This window comes from Coptis chinensis, chromosome 3 (assembly GCF_015680905.1).
Source record: "Coptis chinensis isolate HL-2020 chromosome 3, ASM1568090v1, whole genome shotgun sequence".
Classification (NCBI taxonomy): domain Eukaryota; kingdom Viridiplantae; phylum Streptophyta; class Magnoliopsida; order Ranunculales; family Ranunculaceae; genus Coptis; species Coptis chinensis.
In genome coordinates, this window is record NC_141458.1 from 45,814,562 (window position 1) to 45,838,693 (window position 24,132).

At 38.5% G+C, this 24,132-nt stretch overlaps 1 protein-coding gene across 2 annotated transcripts; it reads left to right on the plus strand.

The window, feature by feature from the left end:
* The first annotated feature begins 2,348 nt into the window (after nucleotides 1-2,348).
* LOC147509787 (cinnamoyl-CoA reductase 1-like) lies at nucleotides 2,349-5,231 on the plus strand. 2 transcript variants are annotated; one of them, XM_086602007.1, is made up of 3 exons: nucleotides 2,349-3,280; nucleotides 3,373-3,725; nucleotides 4,886-5,231. In XM_086602007.1, the coding sequence occupies exons 1-3, from the start codon at nucleotides 2,807-2,809 to the stop codon at nucleotides 5,067-5,069; spliced, it is 1,011 nt and encodes a 336-aa protein (XP_086458133.1). In that variant the 5' UTR covers nucleotides 2,349-2,806; the 3' UTR covers nucleotides 5,070-5,231. The 2 variants fall into 2 exon arrangements, 1 of the variants encoding a protein (XP_086458133.1); XR_015218609.1 differs by having other exon boundaries at nucleotides 2,673-3,280; nucleotides 3,373-4,483.
* The last annotated feature ends 18,901 nt before the right edge of the window (nucleotides 5,232-24,132 follow it).

A 24,132-nucleotide genomic window follows, 5' to 3' on the forward strand; every position in this document is an offset into this window, starting at 1 on the left:
GGTGCGATCTTTGTTCGAAGGTAGAATCAAAGATAAGGCCAAGTCACGAGGGAAGATGGGAACCATAGAACATTGCCGGTTTTGATGGCAGGGGTTATCAGCGAATCCTCTACATTGACCAAGGGCGCGACCTTGAAGTGGGGGCGGAAAATTTCAAAGCCGGACCAGGGAGAAAGCGGGCGGTTTCTTAACGGGCGGCTGTGGATGAGGAGAAGATGGAAGAAGTCGCGAAAGGCTTGCGGAGGGAGAAGATCCATGTGGCTTTGGGGGGCTCTTCGGAGGAGGGATCCGCGGACACTCGGGGAACGATGAGAGGCGGGGACGGTGTGGGAAGGAGGGACTTGATCCCATCATCGTCCGTCATTTGTCGAAATACCGATCTTGGAGACGTCCATAGGGGGAGGTGATGAAAATTTGGAGGGGAATCGGGGAATATATTGATCGTCCCGGTCGGCAAGGGAACGGAAAGAAGGAGATGTATATTGGCGGGGGCCTGGAAGAAAGGTGGGCGATGGACCTTTTGACTATCTCCTCTAGAGCCCGAGCAGGGCCCGAGACTTGGAGGTTTTGGTGAAGCCGCCGGCGGTGGTTTTACGTTGGGACGGATGGGGAGCGGATAGGCGGGATGGAGAAGGGACGGGCTTTCGTTCTTTTGGGGCGGAGGACGATAAAAGTGGAGCGGAATATTTACCCAAGGTGTGCAAAGAAGCGGTCGATTAGTAAGGGGTTCCATGAGAGGGATCTACGCCGAGGGACTTCGAATTCGAGAAAGGCCCAAATGCGGATTTTGCTCAAAGATGGCGGACTTCAGCCGACGTAAAATCGGGATTTGGAGTCGGACTTCCAACCACAAGAGAGAAATAGAGACAAGGAGATGAGTCCGGAAAGATAAGTCAACATAAGAAAGAGAGGCGATAAAGTGAACTCACCCCGAGGCGTGAAGGTGAGATGGTTGAAAGTCACGGGTGGAACCTCCTCCGCGGACCGCGAAATTACGACAAAAAAAAGGGGGTAGTGATGCCAAGTTTTGTCCGAGGTGGTGAGTTTGAGAATGAAGGAATGTTGTTCGCGGGCGGACACTAAAGAGTGGTACCCCCACACTCACATCTTTTCGTACTTTCATGTATGTAATAATGAGAAATTATGTCGCCGGGCGGCTATTCGGGGCCGTGGCGGAGGTTATAATAGTTCGCGGCATACATGATACGCCAAAAATTGCCGATAATTCAGGGGATGTTGAAATGGTTGCATCGTCGACATCTAGTCGAGCACGGCAATCGTAAGCCCGATACAATTTGGCCGACTGTGACCACAAGGCATCCGGTTTGGGGGAACGGATGAGGGAATGAAATCCGCGTCGCACGCGTGCTCGAGGAGGATGTCGCCCGGGATGCCATAGCCAACCCTAATCGCCCAAATTAGGTCTACGGGGAGGGGGGGGCGGTGGAAGCTTGAAACCGATAAAATGGTGGAGGGGGCGCGGTGGGATCAAAGCGGTTGTTTTAATCGCTGAAGGAAGTCGGACCGTCCGGATTGAGAATCCGACATATGGGGGGAGCTAAGGAATATGAACGTTTACAAGACAAATGTGAAAAGTAAAGAGAGAAAATTACCAACCCGGTGCGCCAATCCGATCAGCCAGAGGCTAAACGTTTGAGAAGCGAAGTGTGTAGAATGGAGGAGTGAGAGGAAAGCGAGGAAAGGGATGGATGTGGATAAAAAAGCGATGGGATGGTCGGTAAGAAAAGGAGGAAGGTGCAAAAATGGCGGCGGGTAAGGAAGAATGAAAGGAATGAGAAGGAAAGAAGGAATAAAGAAGAAGTTGGGCGTGGAGGGGTAAAAGGGGAAAGAAATAGGAGCGAAAACCAAGAAGCCAGCCGGGGAACCGGAGGAAGGTGACACGTGGAGGGCAAAACCGAGGCGACATGAACCAAAACACGGGACGCGCGTCAATAATGGAAAGGCGCGGCCAATTCTGGAAAAAAGGCGCAAGTCCACCTAACATTCGTGAGGTCCGATGAACTTCGAGAGGGGCATTGGTTCACGAGGGCAGCGGGTATGGCGGAGGAGGAGGAGCCGGGAAAAGAAAGCGGGTGTGGGATGGACAGACCCTTAACTCACGTGGCATGGGCGCAGAAGTCAAAGTTAGGCCGGAGGGGCCGAGGACGATAGGGAGAAACCGCAAGAAAGGTGACATGGAATCGAACCATCCGGCACGCGTTGATAGCGGGAAAGGGTGAAACCCTAACGTCGTCTGAGAACACTTAGCAATCTAGAAGCCATAAGATGATTTGGAGGGCCGATGGAGGGGGATTATAAATAGAATAGTAGAGGAGGAGAAGATGTAGGTCACAAGTCCCTTCAAGTACACTTGTGCTTCCAGTTTCCAAGTACCTTCCGTTGATTTGTTGCCGATCATTCTAAGTCTCCTAACAAAGACTTGATTATCCCATTAATTTAAAGGAAAAAAGACGCACACAAAAAACATGTGGATGCCATGTATTTCCCTCTTCTTGGAAATGTCTAAACTTACAGATCCGTCTTCAAATATTGACTAGGGCCCAGGAGTAAGTGAGTAACACATAAACTTTCAAATATCCAAAAAAACGACAAAATAAGCGTTAGGTGAGCCGGTGAAACAGATCGGATCGCGTATAAATGCAAGGTTCCTACAAGTGTCTTTCCAGTATTCGCAGCACTCTCATTCTCTCTTTCTATCTCCTTGTTGTATTCTCCACATTTTTTTGCTTCAACTAGCTAGCTTTGAGTGTTTGGTGTTTTCTTATACTACAAGCAATAAACAAACATGCCTGTCGATGGTTCTTCAGTTTTCGGTGAAACCGTATGCGTAACGGGTGCTGGCGGTTTCATTGCTTCATGGATGGTAAAACTTCTCTTGGAAAAAGGTTATACTGTTAAAGGAACTGTTAGAAATCCAGATGATGCTAAAAACTCGCATTTGAGAGAGCTTGAAGGTGCTAAAGAGAGGTTGATTTTATGCAAGGCTGATCTGCTTGATTACGAGAGCCTTCGCGAAGCTATTAAAGGTTGTCAGGGAGTTTTCCATACAGCTTCTCCTGTTACGGATGATCCTGAACAAATGGTGGAGCCAGCTGTGAATGGTACCAAGTATATAATCGACGCAGCTGCAGAAGCTGGTGTTCGTCGCGTTGTCTTTACGTCTTCTATTGGTGCAGTCACTATGGATCCTAATAGAGGGCCTGATGTCGTTGTAGATGAGTCTTGCTGGAGTGATCTGGATTTTTGCAAGATGACCAAGGTTTATTGCCATCAAAAATTTATTATTAACTTAAATCATTTTGTAAATGAAATTATTTTTATCTAACACTTTCAGTACAATTGAATGCGCAGAATTGGTATTGTTATGGCAAAGCAGTGGCCGAGCAGGCAGCATGGGAGATGGCAAAAGAGAAAGGAGTAGATTTGGTCGTGGTGAACCCTGTGTTGGTGATGGGTCCATTACTTCAACCAACTGTCAACGCTAGCATCGTTCACATACTCAAGTACCTCACTGGGTCTGCTAAAACCTACGCCAACTCGGTACAGGCTTACGTTCACGTTAGAGACGTGGCTTTAGCTCACATACTTGTTTACGAGACTCCTTCTGCTTCTGGAAGGTATCTATGCGCCGAGAGCGTACTGCACCGCAGTGATGTTGTGGAGATACTGGCCAAATTCTTCCCTGAATACCCCATCCCTACCAAGTAAGTATAGTATATTAACAAGTAACTATGTATTTATTTGTAGGTAATTACATTAGCTATCTAGCCAATCAGATCAGAACACCATACCCACTATTGAGTGGGGGCCAAAATATGAGTATATAGTGTCATAGTGGCCCAAGTTCCACTAAGGCAGTAAGACTGAATCTGCAACTTTCTACGCATGCCTGATTGTGCTAATGGACAGGCTCAGGTGCTCAGCAAAGTACAAACCGGCCATTAGATTACCTACTTACGCGAAAAAGACAATTGAGGGCTGTAGTAATTTTGAGGGCTGTAGTAATTTATTTGTGTTAACATTTTTTTCCTTACGATATTAGAATCTGATGGACACGTAGCAAATCCATACTTACTATCATGCATAGCACGCTGAATTTTCCTTTTATCCACATGTGTCAACTGATGTGGGTTGGTGGTGTTGAAACTATTCAGTTTCTTACGCGTCCAAAGAGGGACCATTGAAGAAGTCTTACAGATTCCTTTTTTCTTAAGAAAAAATTGTTAATGGGCTACCTTAATTAGTCATCAGTGTTACCCCTAATTATCCTGAACCACACGTTTATATCTGTTTTTGAACATTTATATAGCCATTGTCTATTTTAGTTAGGGTCATCTTGTGAGGCCTATTAAACTTGGTTACAGTGTGATGCTCCCCGTGACAAAGTGACCATCTTTAGCCAGAAAAAAGGAAGACAAAGTGACCATCAAATTTCGATCATTCATATTCATTTACGGATAAGGTAGAGTTTTCCAACTCCACCATACGTACTTCATTAGTTATTTCTTTTAAAAAAAAATAGTGGACCAAAAGTCCACTGCCACCAATGGTGCAAACGGAAGGAGTCAAAAGTGTGACAAAGAACATATGTAACTAAGAAGATACTCCTGTGGCTTGAGTTGTGTTCTGGTTGTCTTATTGAAATGACAATAAGGAACACAAGTTCGAAATCATCTCTGAGTTAGTAGGTTTACCAACTCCTACTCTTGTTTTTCCTTAAAGACTTGGACGAAGTTGATCCTTACCTACCGCAACATCCCTCTCATGCTTTTCTTTCATCTTTGAAAAATAGGATGCACTTAAAATATTCCTGTTTCCTGTTTTCTTTGATTTCTTATACTATTTTTATTTATGGTGAATGTAGGTGCTCAGATGTGGTGAAGCCAAGGGCAAAGCCATACAAGTTTTCCAACCAAAAGCTCAAGGACCTTGGCTTGAAATTCACACCAGTAAAGCAATCTTTATATGAAACCGTTAGGAGCTTGCAAGAAAAAGGCCATCTCCCTATCCCTACCCAAACAGAGGAAGCTCTCCGTATTCAATCTTGATAAACCCTTCAACCTTATATATACCATCCTAAAAGCGATCAATTATTTTTACCTGAAATTACGGTAACCAAATGTGTATTTACACCTCATCTATGTCTATGTCCTGAAATTCTATAAGAATTCACATATTTTTGTCAATCTAAGAAAAATTTGTGGACGCCATTCTTTGTTGTCCCGTGACCCCTGTAATTACCTTCATAATATCTCTAAAATGTCTCTAGTAAAATACAGAACTGAAATTAATATTATCCTTGAATATAACCAAATTACTGATTATCACCTCGATCTATCATCATTCTAGCAAAACCATCAATCTCAAATGGAAATATTAATCAATTTCAATCACTATATCTGTAAGCATATAGACCTCTACAGTTGACCTTGAAACTTTTATGTGAGTAGGAAAAAATGCCTTATCTCACATTCCTACCAACCAAACAGATTCAACATCTCTTGATAAACAACTGCAACACAAGTACACAACCAATATTTTGGTGAACTGTTTGCCCGTTAAATAAGAGCTTAAAATGTCATTTTTGATCCTGATTAGGTGAGTTTCTTGAATAATCTTTCCTATTTTACTTTCTAAGGGACTGTTTAATTTGTTTTTGTTTGTGTCAGTTTTTCTGTTGGTTAGGCACTCAAACATCGAGGATTAGGCTACATTGACTCGAAACATTATGAATTAATGACATTACATGTCAACCACTAAGGCTTTTCTAATGTTGTCATGCAGAAACAAATATGAACAAAATATTAAAACAATTCCAGGCCTATTCATTCACCTAGACATATAGAATTAACAATCTAACATACAACAATAATGTTTGTTTAAGAGTAAGAAGTAGGTGTTAGTTGGGAAACACTTGTTAGATTTCGAATTCAGAGAGGTTCCCCTCACAAAATAAATAAATAAATAAATTATAATAATAACACGAGGGGGTGCAATTCACCATCGGATGTTGCAAAAAAACATACAAGGATATAAATGAATTTCCTAAGTTTATGTACCGCCTTTGTAACAAGTTCAGTAGTTCACTCTCGCCTAACTTTACATTTTTTTAGGGTAGTACGCGTGCAAGAAGCTTTAAAACGAGGAAAATTAATTGCAAGTGATTCATATGATTTCGGTGGTGCAACCGTGCAAGAGATTTCTGAATGTGGAAAACAGAGAAACTTCTTCATTTCCTCAATATCTTAATGATGATGCATACTTACTTTATGGAACAGTGCTGATCCAACATTGCCTCCCAAAGATAAAGAATGTATTAATGTCTTTCATAGGTGAAATGAAAGCCAAACCAAGATTTTGGTGAAGTTCACGTATATGCCATTTCAATTAAACCGCTAAAGCATTTAATAGTAGAATATCATACTAAAAATTGTCGATATGATCAAGACACTCCACCATAATAGAATTATCCTATATGCTTTAGAATAAAAAAGAATAAGAGTTAGCTCTTAGTTATTTACTTAACCCAAATGTATGAGGCCTTCAATATTGCAGGACTTCTTCTACAAAAATTCAAGGACCCACTTGTATTGTGTTAACTGTTAACAAGCACCAAGATGAGCAAAACCATTTAACAGAAACAAAAACTCTATCGAAATCATCATAAATTCATAACTGCAGGTCTAAGCAACACTTACATTACAATATATATTTCAATTTTTTCAGGGAACACAAATCACTAAAGTGGGAGTCGTGCAATCGGGTAGGTGAGTGAGTGGAGTGTGTAGCTATAATGCGGAGGTTGTCATGTCATTGCTGAACCATTTGCTTACAAAACAAAACTGAGTAGTACATTGTTCCTACATACATATAATTCACGAAGTGACCAGTCATTGTTGTGGAAAACGATACCAATCGATCCCCACTAAGATAGTTTGTATTTGGACAATCTACTGTTAGATGCGAATAAAGAAAACAATAAAGAGACAAGGACAGCAGTAACAGGGAACAACCAAGGCGCGGATTAGGTTGTCCTTAAGGAAAGATTTTGCCCTTTCCAGTTGTGCAGAAAGGCAACAGTGTACAATGGTTTAGCAGACTGACTTGCTCTCGGACAGGCTGCTATCTAGAACGGCAGTATAACTTTCTTTGGCGGTACAGTAAGAAGAGAAGAAGAAGTTAGGGTTTCGCAAGTTCTGTTTCTATTTCTTTGGATGTGGAAGTACCCTCTATGGACGCACAGTCTTGAGTACATAGAGGTAAGGTCGGTCACATCTAGTCGGTTTCTAAAACAAATAAGGAAGAGAAACCTACTAGGAATAGAAGTCCAAAACTTGCTGCTGAAGCAAAACACGTTTAGATAATTGACCAAGCCACTAGCTAGACACACACAGTAAGCCCGAACCTGACCCAGCTCAGTGCGGTGTGGGCGCGCGCGCATTTGTGGTTTTGGGTGAGTCCTCTCTCCTAACACAAAAGCCTTTGTACCCTAAGGGCACGCCCTTATGGTAGAGGAAGTCCTCAAATAATTGTTTAGCTAGTGGTGGATAACCAATGTGGGACTATCTTCTATGCACTAAAGTGGAGAGAACACTCTTTGTTCATCTCCTCCATTTTGCACACACACACTTAGTACTTTGAAATACAAGAGATTCCAACAATCCCCAACTATTTCAAAATACTAATAGTACCCCACTATTTTGGAATAGGATATTACAAAAGAAATGGCCGGGTTAACGAAATGTTAGAGAGAATCGAAAAAGCAATGCCTAAGATACTGGTGCTTTACAGGCTTAAACCAGTCATAGAGTAACATGTCTTATACCACGTGAAAGTGGTGGATTGAAAAATCTTTGAACCAACATTCCTTTTTAGTAAAATAGATCACAGACACCCACACTGCTATTTCATTATATGCCAGTTCTGCGGTGTTGCACTTTTTGGACCTGTGCTACCTGTATTTCATGAATGCTCTAGAATACAAGCCTAAATATCCATAAGAACCGACCCAGTTATACATTCATATAGGTGGATATCCATCAAGTGTACATTGCAGTTAAAATATACTATCTCATAATAAAATGGACTATGGATTCTAATAAGAGTAAAATAACAAATCCTTACTTATTGCAATTCAAGTTATACAAAGTATACAAAAATACTATCTCATCATTGGGTGGGACGTCTCAAAAAAGACGATAGAATACCAGAGCGACTAGGTGACTTGCTTTTCCATTTGAACCTATTTCATGGGATCTCCAATCACATAGGTAGGGTTGCCGTCAGTGTTGCCCTCTATCTTAGGCAAAAGTCCCATCCCCCTCGACGTTTCAACCACTTGCCTCCTGCTAAGCGGTTTGGTCAGAGAATCAACCAAATTTAACTTTGACCTCACATAATCTAGAGCCACAACTCCAGATTCCAGCAGCTGCTTTATAGACTTTAGTCTCAGATGAATATGTTTGCTTTTCCTATTGTACAATTTTCTCTTTGCCTTTGCTATTGCGGCCTAACAATCACAATGCATAGGTACAGCTGGAGGCGGTTTTGTACCAATAGGAAGATCTGCCAAGAGGTTTCTAAGCCACTCAACCTCAGCGCGCACTTGCTTTATCTAAAGCAATAAGCTCGGACTCCATGGTTGAATGACCTATCAAGGTCTGCTTAGAAAATTTCCAAGCGACGACACCTCCACCCAGGGTGAATATATAACCACTAGTGGACTTGATATCATGAGAATCAAATATCCAGTTTGCATCACAGTAATCCTCTATCACAGGTGGAGTTTGTCTAAAATGTATGCCGTAATTCATTGTTCCTCTCAAGTACTTGGTTAGTCTCTCTAACGCACTCCAATGTTCCTTGCTTGGACAATGAGTGTATCTACTTAACCTGCTAACTGCATAAGTAGTGTCAGGTCTAGTGCAATTCATCAAGTACACGAGACTACTAATAATTTTGGACATATTTAGACTGAGTGACACTATGTTGATTATTTTTCTTAAGTTTACTATTTGCCTCATAAGGTGTCGACACAAGCTTGCTATCATAACAATTAAACTTTTTCAAAAACTTCTCAACATAATGCTCTTGTGAAAGTGTATAGCCATCACAATTTCTGATGATTTTGATTCCAAGAATCACATCAGCTTCTCCTAAATCCTTCATTTCAAATTGGGAGGATAAGAACATTTTGGTAGTTTCTCACAACATCAAGGTTAGGACTCATGATTAAAATGTCATCCACAAATAGACAAATAATCACATATGTATTCACATCAAAAGATTTAAAGTAAATACATTTATCAACATCATTAATGTGATCTCTATTGGACATCATGACACTATCAAACTTTTCATGCCATTGTTTTGGCACTTCTTTCAACCCATATAAAGACTTAACTAATTTGCATACCTTATGCTTATTCCCTGGTACTATAGTACCCTCAGGTTGCATCATATATATTTCTTCATTAAGATCACCATTCAAAAATACAGTTTTTACATCCATTTGATGAATAAATAAATTATGAATAGCAGCTAGAGCCATTAGAACTCTTATAGAAGAAATCCTAGTTATAAGAGCATAAGTATCAAAATAGTCAATGCCTTTTTTATGGGGGAATCCCTTGACTACTAGTCGAGCCTTGTATTTATTAATGGAACTGATAAGAGCCCAAAACTGTAGTTTTAACCCCTTACTAATATTACATATAGACCAATTATGTTTATAATAAATAAGAGTTAGTACTGTGTACGTACTTTTGTGTATTTCAGGTATTGGAATCAATTATGTGAAGAAACATGGCGCTTTTGCAAGAGAGAGGAGCAAAGGTTGGTTCCTAAGAAGTTCTATTGTTAAAGCCCAAGTTTCAAGGAGAAAAAACCTTTTTAAAGCCCAGTCAAAGCTGAAAAGTCAAAGTAAACGAGGACAGAAATAGAGCATAAAAGTCAATAAAACTTCCGCAGGTCGTATCTTTGGACTCAGCCCTAAGACTTGGGCCTATTATATGTCAAAACAACTAGCTCAGAAAGAGCTTTCTAATGGTCCATGCCTTGATCCAATCAGAGCAAGTCCAATGGGGGGCTATATGGGTTGCTAAAGGCAAATATAGCACCACAACCACAAAAATGTCATTCCAATGGGGCTGCTAAAAGAGTCTTAAATTTGGAAGGAGTCAAAAACCCAGCCAAAGTTAAGACCTTCGCTAGCAGCTTCCATAATAAGTTCGGGATACGGACGACATAGTTTTTGTCGTCTGTTGGTTATTATTGTACAGACGGCAAAAACTAAAAACTATGCCGTCTGTCTCCCATTTTAATTAAATGGGCAGACGGCAAAAACTCTACCGTCCGTACCTGGTAGACGCAAAAACTGAGAAATCTTGTTCTTCTTTTCATATACAAATTCATACCGACTCACTCCACAATCCATTATCATTCATTCTACAACTCAACAATCCACACATCCATTCAACTAACCAAAATTCATTCATTAAACAAACATAATTCAATTCATTCATTAAACATAATCCATACAAACATCAATCAATACAAAGATAAAAAAAAAAAAAAAAAAAAAAACTAATTTAGACTCGAACCTTCGCCAGGTTGCCTCTTATTTGATTTACTCCCTTGTCGTGATTCTCACAATGTCATTTCTAGAATTTTCATTTCTAACTTTTGTTTCTCTTCTCGCTCGGCTACCAAATAATGATAGTATTCATCGCTCGTAGTCATAACCGAATCGCACGTAGTCATGCATCATTAGCTGCAACTCGACATATTGTGCTCTAAGTGTATCCTATAAAAAAATCAATAACTTTAAGAAAAATCATCACTATAAACCAAATATAATTCATGTTTCAAAATATAAACCAAATACTAACCTCATCTACAGTGTCAAAATCCAGGACAAGGTTTGGAAGATAACTTTGATCAACATGAGGTATAGGTATGGCGACATGCATTCCCTGATATGTAACAATGTCATAGCTCCATGGGTTATCCGGATCGGAAGGAGCTGGAACAAAAGCCTCGTAAGGACCTTGAGATGAAGAGTAGGGCTCAGTAGGGTGTGAGATACACAAATGAGTTCTAATAGTTTTATGTCCCACAAAGTCCATGTTAGCAGCTCTATACATGCTAGCAGGCAATATAAGACCCCTTGAGACGCGATCCTAGTAACTATCATAGTTACCATTCACTTCTAAATATAGAGAAGCTTGTGGGCATAACTTTTCATGCATTCTAAGATAGGACCTCCACTGACTGGCTATTCCCAATGGGCACATATTCTCCAGATGAAGGTGTGGGATGAAAGGTGTCCCAATGATTTGGTGCCAACCCTATCGCCTAGGTACCACACGATGATACCTCCAAACTCAAAGACGATTCGGTGCATTGTAAGATTATATGAATGACGTACACGGTGAATCACTTCACGTAACCAAACATCATCCATGGTATCTCCCTCCACATCATCAATATTTAATTGCATATATCGAGTATGAAACCATGGTGTCCATTGTATCACCAATGCCGACCTAGTCTTGAGCTGGTTACGATCTAAGTGAATGTTGTGGCATCCTTGACCACTTCAGCGATATTTAAAGTCATTCATCCATGCTCTAATCCGTGGGACGATATCACAGTCCATGTTCGGTCTCAGAAGAGGAGCCATGGTAGGTACGTACTCATGCCATCAATATTATCATAAAAACAAATATCAAAATCAAACTTATACGTAATTAAAAAATTATAATACTATCATAAACTTATAATACTAAAAATTTAAAACTTACTTGTAAAAGAGGGGTGAAGCCACCACATTGACCATCCGCAACATTAGCTGTGACTCAGCACGCTTGATCCAACACGTAAATAAATGCTCCAAACATAGCACCACCCTAATCATACTGATGTATATAATCTAACCAAACCAAACACTCTATCCAACCTAATCTCAGTGAACTATCACCCATGGGGAAGAAACACTACGTGATTAAGTAAAAATAAAATGCTCTCAATTATCTCTCTCGATCTGTACCCATCGGGCACTAACCTTCGTCACTCTCTTTCGTCTGCTCCATGAACTCATTCATAGAAAAGGAAGGTTTGATACCACCTTTAGCCCAATGCTCCGACCTTATATTCGGCCATTTTAGCTGTGCATAATCAAAAGTCGTGAACCGACCTTCTCCAAATGTAACAACCTTTCCCCTTCCTACACTCATTCCCGTGAGTATAGTAACATCCATTGGAGTGATGCCTATCTCGCCTTGTGGAAAGTGGAAAGTGTGAGTTGTGTCCCACCACTGCTCGATCAAAGCGTATATCAAACCACGGTCGGCGTTTTGATGACCCATCGAAACAATGATCCAAACGGAGATTGTAAAATTTCATTTCTTATGCCTTCAAAACAATCTCCTTTGGCAACCATTATCTTCCACCAATTGTTCACGGATGCCCAACAACACCGCAATTTCATCTCCCCCCCCCTCCCTAAACATTTATTCATTAAAATGAAAGTAAATACAAATTATGATGTTAAAGAAATCAAATTTAACGATCAAATGCTTACCATATTTACACGATGAGAGATGTGAGTTTTTGGGTTTCTAGCCAATGTAACATGTGTTAGTGGATCGACTGGGTCTGGAAATTCAATTACTGGAGGGTTTTCCAAATTATAGCCTTCATTTTCATCCTCATCGGCATTTAGTGTTGACATCGACTCATTTGTCAATCTAGTAACTGATTTTCGACAGAAAAATCGTTTACCCTTGTTACACATTTTGCGTGGCACCTGCAATTCAATCAACAATATCCTCTTAACTTCAATTCAAACATAACTTCTAACATTCTAACATCAATTCTAATTCAACATTCTAGCATCAATTTCAATTCAACATTCAACATTCTAACATTCTAACATTCTAACATTTAAGCATTCAATAAACAATTAACAATTCAATTCAAGCATTCAATAAACAATTAACAATTCAAGAATGAAAATTGTCATTTTAATGTTACCTTTGAGTGAGGAGACCGAGTGAGTGAGAAGGAGAGGGATTTGTTTGAGTGGAGGAGTGGAAAAGTTAGGATTTGTTTGAGTGGTCGAGGAGTGGAAGAGTTAGAGGAGTGGAGAAGAGAAAGAAATTCGCATTTTTAGTAACTGCCCTATACAGATGGCATAGTCTCTTCTATCTATTGCAATTAATATACAGACAACATAGTTTCTGTCGTCTATCTCCCGAACTTAACAGCTACTAAAAAGTGTGATTGGAATTTTTTTTTTTTTTTTTTGTTTTGGGCTGCTAAATATGGTTGGGCTTGCTAAAAGGCCTATGTGGCACCTTTTAGCAGCCCTTTTTAGCAGCCCTCCATTGGACTTGCTCTCAGAGGAGTAAAGTAAACGAAAAATGCTGTTACAGTAATTTCCAGCAGAGAAACCCTTTTTGGACTTAAGTAATTAGGTTTTGGTCTTGATTAAGTGGCCCAAAACATAGATCCAAAGCCCATGCATGAAATTGTAAACCTAGCCCTCTCCTATATAAAGAGGACTAAGGCAAACCTCTAAACATCTCTTAATATATTCTTTTTAGTTTAACCTAGTTTACGTTTTATTGGCCTAGCCACCATTAATACAATTCAAGTTATTTTTAATCAAGTAGTACTTTAATTATGTCTTCTTCTTATGATTTATTCCATGATAGTCTAATGAACCATAGCTAAACCTCCATTAAAGGGGTTTGATTAAAGCTTTGATGAAGACTTGATGTGTTAGTATAGAATAGTTGTGTTAAAGAGCTTCAAGTCTAGGGTTTTCTATTTAGCAATACGTAAAATAAACCTAGACTAGAGAATAGTTCATTCACCATGAGAATGGGCTTCAACTTCCTCTCATGCTAATTATTATTTAGTTAGAGATGCCATGAATAATTAGGGATAAAAAGACCTAACCATTTATGTTAAACCTTGTGTGAAAACATAAAGATTAGGGTTGCAACAAACTTTATACTAGCATATTAGGGAATAATCAAGGTGGATTTCAAATCTCCCTAATTCCTTCTTCATATTCACATCTTATTATTTAATTGTCATAGTTTTCACTATATTAGTTATATTTAGAATCATTACTCTCGTATTGTTTAATTGTTAAAAATTAGTGGAATTAGTATTTTCTAAAGCAATTAGGAGTGGAATGAATTCTTACTCTAGTTTATTACATGATAATTAAAAGTAGAACTTTGATATAAAAGAATGTAAATTATAGTTTACTTCTTCCTAGTATAATTAGCTAAGATAGATAAAAGCTTAATTTATATTTTATCAAATGGCACCGCTGCCATCTTAGTTATCTTTAGAATTAAATTCTCTTAGTTTTTTCATTTCTACTAATAGCCCAATTCACCCACCCACCCTATTGTTTGTGTTTCTAACTGTGTTTTCTGTTTTTTCAAAAAATAGGATTTTGCTCCTGGAAGTCTACTTGAAATTTTTCGAAGTTGTACTCAAAGCGCACCCGCGCCCTATTTACACTATACTTGAGCGTGCACGCGCCCTTCCTTCCAGTAAGCTAATTTTGTGTTTTCTTTCTAATTTTAAGGCCCAACCCATTAATAAATCGCGTGAAGTTCTATTTCCAAAAAATTGACAGAGCGCGCCCGTGCCCCTCTGAAGAAAGTTCGATATACACAGGTTAGTTACATGTTATCTTTTCGTTGGAAATAATTGTTGATTCAGTGTTCCAAGCTTCCACAGGACACTTAGGTTCATATTAAAGATGCTATTCATAAGCATAGCAAGAAGGCATTCAGGTTCTCCTCCTTTCACTCATTGTTTCTTCTGTCAGAGGAGTTATAATTCTAGTATATCAGGTTTTGTGTGACTGCTGTTAGTGTTCTTTCATATTGGGCTTAGCCTTGCATGAGATTAAGGTCTGGTAAGAGAAAACCATCTAACGTTATCTATCGTAAACCTCAACGCACATGCCTATCTAGAATATCACACACTACACCTGCATCAATAGATGACGAAGCAGAGACTCCTCTCTCTGATTTTTACAAAGCCCTAAATGATTGCCCTAAGTCATGCATTGTTCTATTTCCCAGTATTAGATTTCCGAGTTCCCCTTAAATATTTTTAATTTGTTACCCGTTTTTCATGGTTTAGACCACAAAAAGCCTTATCAGCATATGCGTAGGATAGAACAAGTTCTCACTGCATTCCATCATCCTAACGTAGGTTTTGAACAAATTAAACTAAGGGTGTTTCCTTTCACCCTAGCCGATAAGGTGGCGGATTGGTTAACCTGCCCAAACGCCTAATTCTGTGGACTCATGGGCCAAACTTGTTCAATTATTCATGGAACAATTTTACCCACCACTATAGACAGATGAAATGATTCAAAAGATTCATTTCTTCCGCCAAGACCCTCATGAATCCTTTTTAAAGGCCTGGAACTAGTACACTGATCTTCTTATAGAGTGTCTACATCATAACCTTGCCAAAGACACACTTGTTCGTGCCTTTTTCAAGGGGGTTTCACATCATCAGAAGGAGGTTCTTGATATAATAAATGGGGGTAGTTTCCTTAGTAAAGGAGCCTCAGAGGCTTATAGGTTTTTAGAAGATCAATCCAAACATAATAATAACTAGGGGGTAACGACATCCCCCGCTCGCTACTTCTTCTTCTTCCACAGCCAAGGCTGCCATTATGTTTGAGGTCAAATTTAATCTCGAGCTTAGAACTATAATCGAATCCCTCATAAAAAAGGTAGAAACCATTTCTGTTCATCATAAGCCTACTCCTGTCATGAACATCAACTCTCTTCCATGTAATTTCTGTTTTAGTCTTGAGCATACTGAATCCTATTGTCCTCTCATCTATGAACAACCACCCGCACAGCCGGGCAATGTTTGCTCGTTAAAGAGCCTTCCAATTCTTAACGCACGTTGGAGACAAAACCCCAACTTTAGTTGGTGAAATAATCAACCAGTTACACCTCTAGGGTTTAATGATCAAAATGTTAGGCCAACAAGCAACTATAACCCAGCTCCACCATGACAAGGACAAGGACCAGGTAATTATAATAATTATAATAATAATAATAATAGAGGTATCGTCCCAGTTAATAATAACTATCACAATCCACCTGTTAATAATCAACGTGAGATAGTTTCCGTCACACCACGTGTGGCCACTACACCTTCACAACCGGATCATTTCGATGCCTACATGCAAGCTTAACAACAGATTCTACAATCCATTCAACAATCCATATAACATTTAACCCAAGATAAAGCCCAACCAAAAGGTGTGTTTCCCGGTTAAGCTATACCTAATCCTAAAACGCCAAACACAGCCTTTGAAGTAACCTATAATACTAGTAATGGGAATTTAAACATAGGTGAGTTAAATGTCATCACCACTCTCCGTTCTGGCAGAGTGGTTGATAACGCCGTCACTATGCCCATTGATACACTACCAGTGGTCATTGAAAATGAAAATTTACTAGATACTGAAATAGAAACTGAAGATCCTACCCCTGTAGAGGTACCAGTTAAACCAAAACACAAGAAAATGGCCAAGGTTAAAAATCATATTGACCCATATGCTAAATTTAGAGAGAAACCGCCATTTCCCCATAGACTAGCCATGTTAAACAAGGATACCAATTTTGATGAGATTAGAAAAGTTTTTAAAAATCTAACAATAAACTTACCTTTTCTTGAAGCTATTAAAAAATTACCACAACATGCTAAGTTTTTAAAAGAGTTGTGCACTACTAGGCGGAAAACAAACATTCCAAAAGACGCCTTTTTAACTGAACAGTTTCTCACTCTATCTGAACATAATGGAATCGTTATGTACAAGGACCCTGGTCGTCCTACTATACAATGCACCTTAGGGGATACCCACACGACAACTACTCTATTAGACCTGGGGGCGAGTGTTAACTTACTCTCTTATTATTTATATAAACAAATAGGTCTGCAAGAGATGCAACTAACTAAAATGACATTGCAATTGGTTGACCATTCTATTAAGTGGTGTTGTTGAAAACATGCTGGTTAAAGTTCAAGATTTTTACTACCCAACCGACTTTGTTATCCTCAACACAAAAGTTGTTAACGACTCTGTTCCTATCATCTTAGGGTGTTCCTTCTTGGCAACTGGCAATGCGCTTATAAACTGCCGCGATGGTTCGATGTCCATGTCCTTTAGACACCTTTCTATTGAGGTGAATGCTTTCAAAATGATGCAATAGTTACCCGATACAACTATTGATAAACAAAAAAAATGATGGTTTATCTACGAAATAAACGATGAAACTCAAAACGTAAGTAAACTAAAACTTATTATGAGTCTATATTTATCAAAGTTTCTACTCTCTTTCTATTGAACAGATATAGTGGAGTAGGAAGTTCGTTCTACTCCTAGTTCTTTAGCATGTGATGTTTTCTAGTTAACTAATCGGTCTTAAGTCTAATGAGAGTTTTACGCGGGGGGAATTATACTATGATGCAACTACCCACAAGATACAAACTATAATTGATTCAACTACGGAAATACTACGTTGATTCTATAATAAGGAATTGGGGGGGGGATTGATTCCACCTTAACTCAACTTAACTCACTAACGACGAATCATTGTAATCCGAATTGAACTGCTACACAGAACAATTGGTTCTTCCTAATCCCTAATTACACATGACATTTCTACCAATTCATAACTAGCATGTGAGCGATTAAACCCATTCTCATGGCTTAATTAATCATTTCTAGAGTGGAATAGAAATTATGGCGACTCTATGATAATCGGAATCAAGCTTTCATCAAGGCTTTCTCACCCCCTCTAATGGAGGTTTAGCCGAGAATCATCATTGCACAATCATTTCCATATGAATCTAAACTAAACATAATATCAAGATTTGAAATTTACTAATCTAAATTAAACAATAATTAAAATCTAATTAACAACTAAGAAATGGTAACCAACAATAATTAAAACTAGATCTAATAGATTGAAATAACAAAAATCGAAATGACAAGAATAATAACTATTTTATTTATCTAATGAATGATATTCAATGATTCAAGAAATTAATCTAAAACAAGAAATGAAATTCTAAAACTAAGTTCTAAAACTCATTAATGGAGGCTAACTAATCTAATTCTAATCTAGGTCTAACTATCTACCATTAACAAAGAGCTAAGCTTTTGTTTTTATACTTTCAGATCCAAAAATCGTGCATGGGCTTAGAGCCATGTTTTGGGCCAGAGAATCAGGCCCAAAACCCAATTTCTTTAGTCCAAAATGGGCTCTTTTTTGCAGTTGGCTTTCGACAGATGTTTCGTCAATTCTGCTCCTCTGATTGGGTCAAGGATTAGACCATTGGAAAGCTCTTTCGAGCGGTAGTTTTGAAATAAGGTAGGCCCAATTCGAGGTCTCGAGTCCAAAGATATGGTCTTGAAGTTCTCACTGACTTTGTGTGCTATTTCTGCCCGCGTTGACTTTGACTTTTCAGCTTTGACCGGGCTTTAGAAAGGCTTTGTCTTCTTGAATCTTGGTCTTTAATCACAGAACTCCTTAGCAACCAACCATTGCTCCTTTATCTCGCTAAAGTGGCACATTTCTGCACATAATGGACTTTGAAGCCTGAAATGCATAAAAACACGTAATCAGTATTAACTCTTACTTATTATTCATAGAATTGGTCTAAAAGTATGATTATTAAGGGGTTAAAACTACAGTTTTGGGCTTTTATTAACCACCCCCAAACAGCATTTTGCTTGTCCTCAAGCAAATATGAGAAATTAGCATAAGTGACCAAAAATGGAGTTCTATCTACTCTCATTTTGCTGAGTACGATTGCATTGACCATATGGAACAAGGCCTTCAACCACTAGGAATTCCCTAGTGGACGAGTTATAGCCTCGTGAGAGTTTTCTAGTGAAGGTACTCACAAACTTCATCTATACTACAACGACTAAGAAAGAAAACTATTGTTTCCTTATTCATGCTCCAAATTATCTATACATCTCACTAGCTATGAACAAGAATAACCAAGTCAAAAACCTAAGATAATATATGCATAATAATTAATCATCTACAATAAATATATATACAATGAGTAATACTATGAAATGCAATAGCAGGTCCGTTTTCAAACTTCGAATAACGCCCTTAAGTAGGTTCTCACAATAATAGTCAAGATACAAACACTGATTTTTCCACTAAAGTTTCACTACTCTAGTGTGCAAGTGGGCACACTTTACCTTACAATCTCAATGACACACAAAGGAAGCCGAGTCGATCAAACACATCGCCACTTACTATCACACTAACTTATTCCTAATTGAGCTAGAGGTCTTTATTAGGTGTTTTTCGGGATTAGGAGATGGTTTAAGAAGGAAGGAAATGGATATTCAAAAGGACAAGTCTGAGATAATAGAGTCTTCATATTATGTAACTAGAGAAAACCTTGTTATTTACTTTTGCTTCTACACTTTGTTTCCATCCTTAGCCATTTTTTTTTTCTTTTTCTTTGGCTTTTGACTCCTTTTATTCTATTTTTTGGAGTTTTTATTTTATTTCTATTTTTATTTTTCTTTTCTTTGGATGGAAACTTCTTTTCTTTATTTTCTGAAGCAACTAACTAATTTTTGTTTACACAGGTTTTCTCTTCTTCTTTCTTCCTCATTCTATTCTCAGACTTATTCTAAATTGGGTAGGTTGATTTTTTTTTATTTTATTTTGTTTTTGTAACAGGGTAAAGGATTTGTGGTTTATGAAAGGCTAAAGAAAGGCTCAGAGGGGCGACTAGTGGAAAATAATTCATAGGTTTGAATTTCTGGCTATATCAATCCAAAGATGGCCTAAATTCTTGCTTAGGATATGGTTTAGTGATCAAGCAAGTGGAAGTGTGATTTCTCTATCCGGATTTTACTTCTCCCTTTTGTCATTTCTCAAATGTTTCACTCTTATAAGGCTTTAGGCTATATTCTCACGGGATTTGTAGAATAAGTACTCTAGCATAGATTTCAGAAACTTACTACTAACAATCATAGATACTCATGTAATATATTTATAGATAGATGCAAAGATTATTACCTACATATTAACCTAAGTTTCTTAAAATTATTCTAATGCAAAAGCTACGTGAGACTTCTAGATTGTTAAGAGCATAGAGAAAGAAAACAATACCAATATTCCTAAGTGTATAGCATAACTTATTTATTTATATTTTTAAATTTTTGAAATTTTAACTAGAAAACAAGTGCATATTATACATATCTATATCCTAACAGATGCCTTAATTACACGTGTTTCTATGCCCACCCCCAAACAAGAAGCATGCTTTGTCCTCAAAGCATTTAAATAAAGATGGTAGAAAAATACCATGGAAACGCGTGAAATTCTTGAACATCTGCAAAACAAGGTTAAAATATACTAATATAAAAACTGATGCAACTCTATAAGAGTTCCACCCATTATGGGGTTAACATAATTAAATTGCTTGGGACATAAGCAGACACTAAATGGAATTAAAAACTTACCTTATCTCCCGGACATGCATATTATCTACCCAATAGCACCATGGGTCTTGTATTTCAGCGGGCATGGCAAGTCCAAGAACAAATGCTAGCAAAAACCATAAGCGGTTCCCAGCTATGTGTGTGATCACCTCGCGAGACCAAGCACCATAAGTAGTGCTTTGGAACAAATCTTCGAAAGACTGTTCCGGTATTATTGTAGGAGATGTCATCTCAAAACTACGCTCTGGAACAGCTGCAAATGACCCGGGAACAACCCGCAGAAAATTGGAAATTTTCTGGTCTACGGAAGTCAGCGCCGGCGCGCTCCACTTGGCCTTCAGTGGCCTCGTTTTTTGTTTTTTTTTTTTTTTTTTTTTTTTTTTTGTTTTTTTTTTTAACAATGTTTTGCGGAGGCGCTCAACTTAAACAAAGTGCGCTAAGTGCTAAATTTGAGAGAAAAATGTGTAGGTGCGAGTAAGCTCTACTTGGGGTGCCGGTGCGCTCCGAGGTGCTTGATGGTTGAAAATTGAGCCGAACAACGGAAACGTGGGAGTGAAAGGTGAGTGATGGAAGTTAGGTGTAGTGTGGGTTGTGAGTGTAGAATGAATGAAGTTTATATAGGTTTTAAGTTGCTAAAACGAATGGGGAAGTTGCCAAAAAGCTTTTTAGGCAATTTCGGAAATACTAAAATTTCGAACCGAAAGCGGAAACAACTCATATTCTTGATTCTAAAACAACCCTAATATCTTTTAGGTTGAATTTAGGATAGAACCTACCTATTTTATCGAGATTTCATCCTACCATGATATTTATTCATAGATATGCCTATTCGGCAATATTCTCACCCTGACTCCAAAATAACTTCTAAAAAAAAGGAGGTCATATAAAAATCATGCTGGACTACATAATACCACCCCAAACAATTTGGGAAAGTGGGATCAACATTAAACAACCACGCACAATGAAAATAACCACATTATATTAATATTGTCATTCAAACAATATTTAACTACAAAAGTCAAAATTAACTACGGAATTTAACAACGTAACATCCTATCTACTAAATATAATAAAAAACAACATCAAAACAACAAACAAGAAGAAATCTAGCTACTCTTCAAGGGAGCGAGGTAGGGGTAAGAATAGGAATTTGAGTGATCAAGAATGGAAAAACCAATACCCCACCCCCAAACAAATTTTTGAAAATAGGTTTGTAAAAATTTGTTTTAAAACGTGGGTCTTTTAAAGTCAGATTCCCGAGACTTGCTAGATTACTATTTTTATAGCTTTAAACTTTTTTAATTTTTATGAATTAGGTTTAATATAAAGGAAAACAATAAGCAGTAAAGACATAATTCACACCCTAGAGAAACATGACCCAAAAACCAAGAAAACATGCAAGAGTGGAAAACGTGAATTATGTGAAATGTGGATTTATGATCCGGTACTTACAACTACACACTCCATAGGGAGGGCCCGGTTACCTGAATGGTGCATTCACCAATATATGGAAATGAAAGGAAATGCACCAAACACAAAAATTTAGTCGTTTATAGTCAGATACTCGAGACTTTATCTAAACATATGTATGAATATGCAGTTTATCATATATCAACAACCAAAATAGTTGTGGATCGTTCCATAAATAAATATCACAGAAAACATATCCAAACACAATCAAGCACCAAGATTTCCTACGACGCAGCCTAGTGGAATGAAAGCGAAGTCGGATAGACCTATAACATAACCGAGCATGCACCTTATGTTTCATCTTTGAACGAGAGGGTGTCCTAGTGAATAAGTGTGGAAAAGTGAATGGTTATGGAAGATATGGTGGATTATAAGTTTTAGAGAAAAAGCATGGAAAAAATGAGGATGTGGATTTAGCACAAAACTCATTCATGGTGTAGTTAGGGACTGTCTCAAGTCTGAAAATGAAGGTGTCAAGTGGTTTATCCTTGGGAAGTATTTGTTTACTAGGTGGATTTAAAAAATCATGAAGCACAGGAGAAACTAAAGGATCGAGTGCAAACTCGAGGTTCCTTTGAAAAGGTGGAGGGTGGGGAATATTGGTGATGGAAGGTGAATGATTCTCAGCTAGAGCTCTCAAGTCCATATCATCAGAAATCTTGATATATGCAAGACATTCCTCAATAGGTGGGTTAAAAGGATCACTGGGATAGAGATTGAAAAATTCATCTTCTGTCATAGCATCAGGGGATGAATAGTTATTGGCAAGGGGGGACTCGCGAAGTGGTAAAGAAGCGGTGCAAAAGAGTTGCAGGAATTCTTCTTCGATTTCGTCTACTACCAAGGAGTCATTGTTAAAGTTGGAATTTCCGAAGGGAAGGAATTTGTTAATCTGTTTCTTCGGAAACATGTTTTTGAAGTAATCTTGAGCTAAGCTCGATCATGCTAACCTCTCCATTTGTAGATGAATCGGATATCTTTGTGTCCTCGTTTTGAAAACATTTACCTCAATAGAAAGATGGCCAAAGGACAAGGACATCGAACCATCGCGGTAGTTTATGAGCGCGTTGGCAGTAGCCAAGAAGGGACGCCCTAAAATGATAGGTACATAGTCGTTAGTGACTTCTGTATCGAGGATAACAAAGTCGGCTGGATAGTAAAAATTTTGGACTTTAACTAGCACGTTTTCAACCACACCCTTAGGATACTTAATAGACCGATCAGCTAATTACAATGTCATTTTAGTAGGTTGCATCTCTTCTAGACCTATTTGTTTATACAAATAAAATGGGAGTAAGTTAACACTAGCCCCCAGGTCTAGTAGCGCGGTCGTCGTGTGAGAATCTCCTAAGGTGCATTGTACAGTAGGACGACTAGGGTCTTTGCACTTAACAATTCCATTATTTTCGGATAAAGTTGGGAACTGTTCAGTTAGAAAGGCGTCTTTAGGTATGTTGGTCTTATGCCTAGTAGTGCACAACTCCTTAAGAAACTTAGCGTGGTTAGGTAGCTTTTTAATAGCTTCGAGAAAAGGAAGGTTTATCGTTAGATTTTTGAAAACATTCCTAATCTCCTCAAAGTTAGTATCCCTGGTTAGCATGGCTAATTTCTGAGGGAACGGTGGCTTCGCTCTATATTTAGCGTATGGCTCGACTTGATGTGTAACCTTGGCCTTCTGTTTCTTAGGTTGTGGTTTAACTGGTACCTCTACAGTGGTAGGTTCTTCAGTTTCTATTTCGGTATCTAGTTCGATATCCGGTGTAGGGAGTACTGATGGGGTAACTATAGGCATAGTTACTTTGTTATCAACCACTCTTCCAGAACAGAGAGTGGTGATAGCATTTAGCTCACCTACGGTTATAGTTTTCGTACTAGTATTACCGTTTACCTCAAAGGTCGTGTTTGTTGTTCTAGGGTTGGGTATCGCTTGGCACCGAAACGCCTTTTGGTTGGGCTTTCTCTTGGGCTAACTGTTGGTTTAAATTATTAACGGATTGTAGAATGTGTTGGTTAGATTGAGCCATGGTTTGGAAAAGTTGTTGGCTCACTTGTATGAAGGTGTCAAGACGATCGGTTGTGTGGGTGTAGTAGTA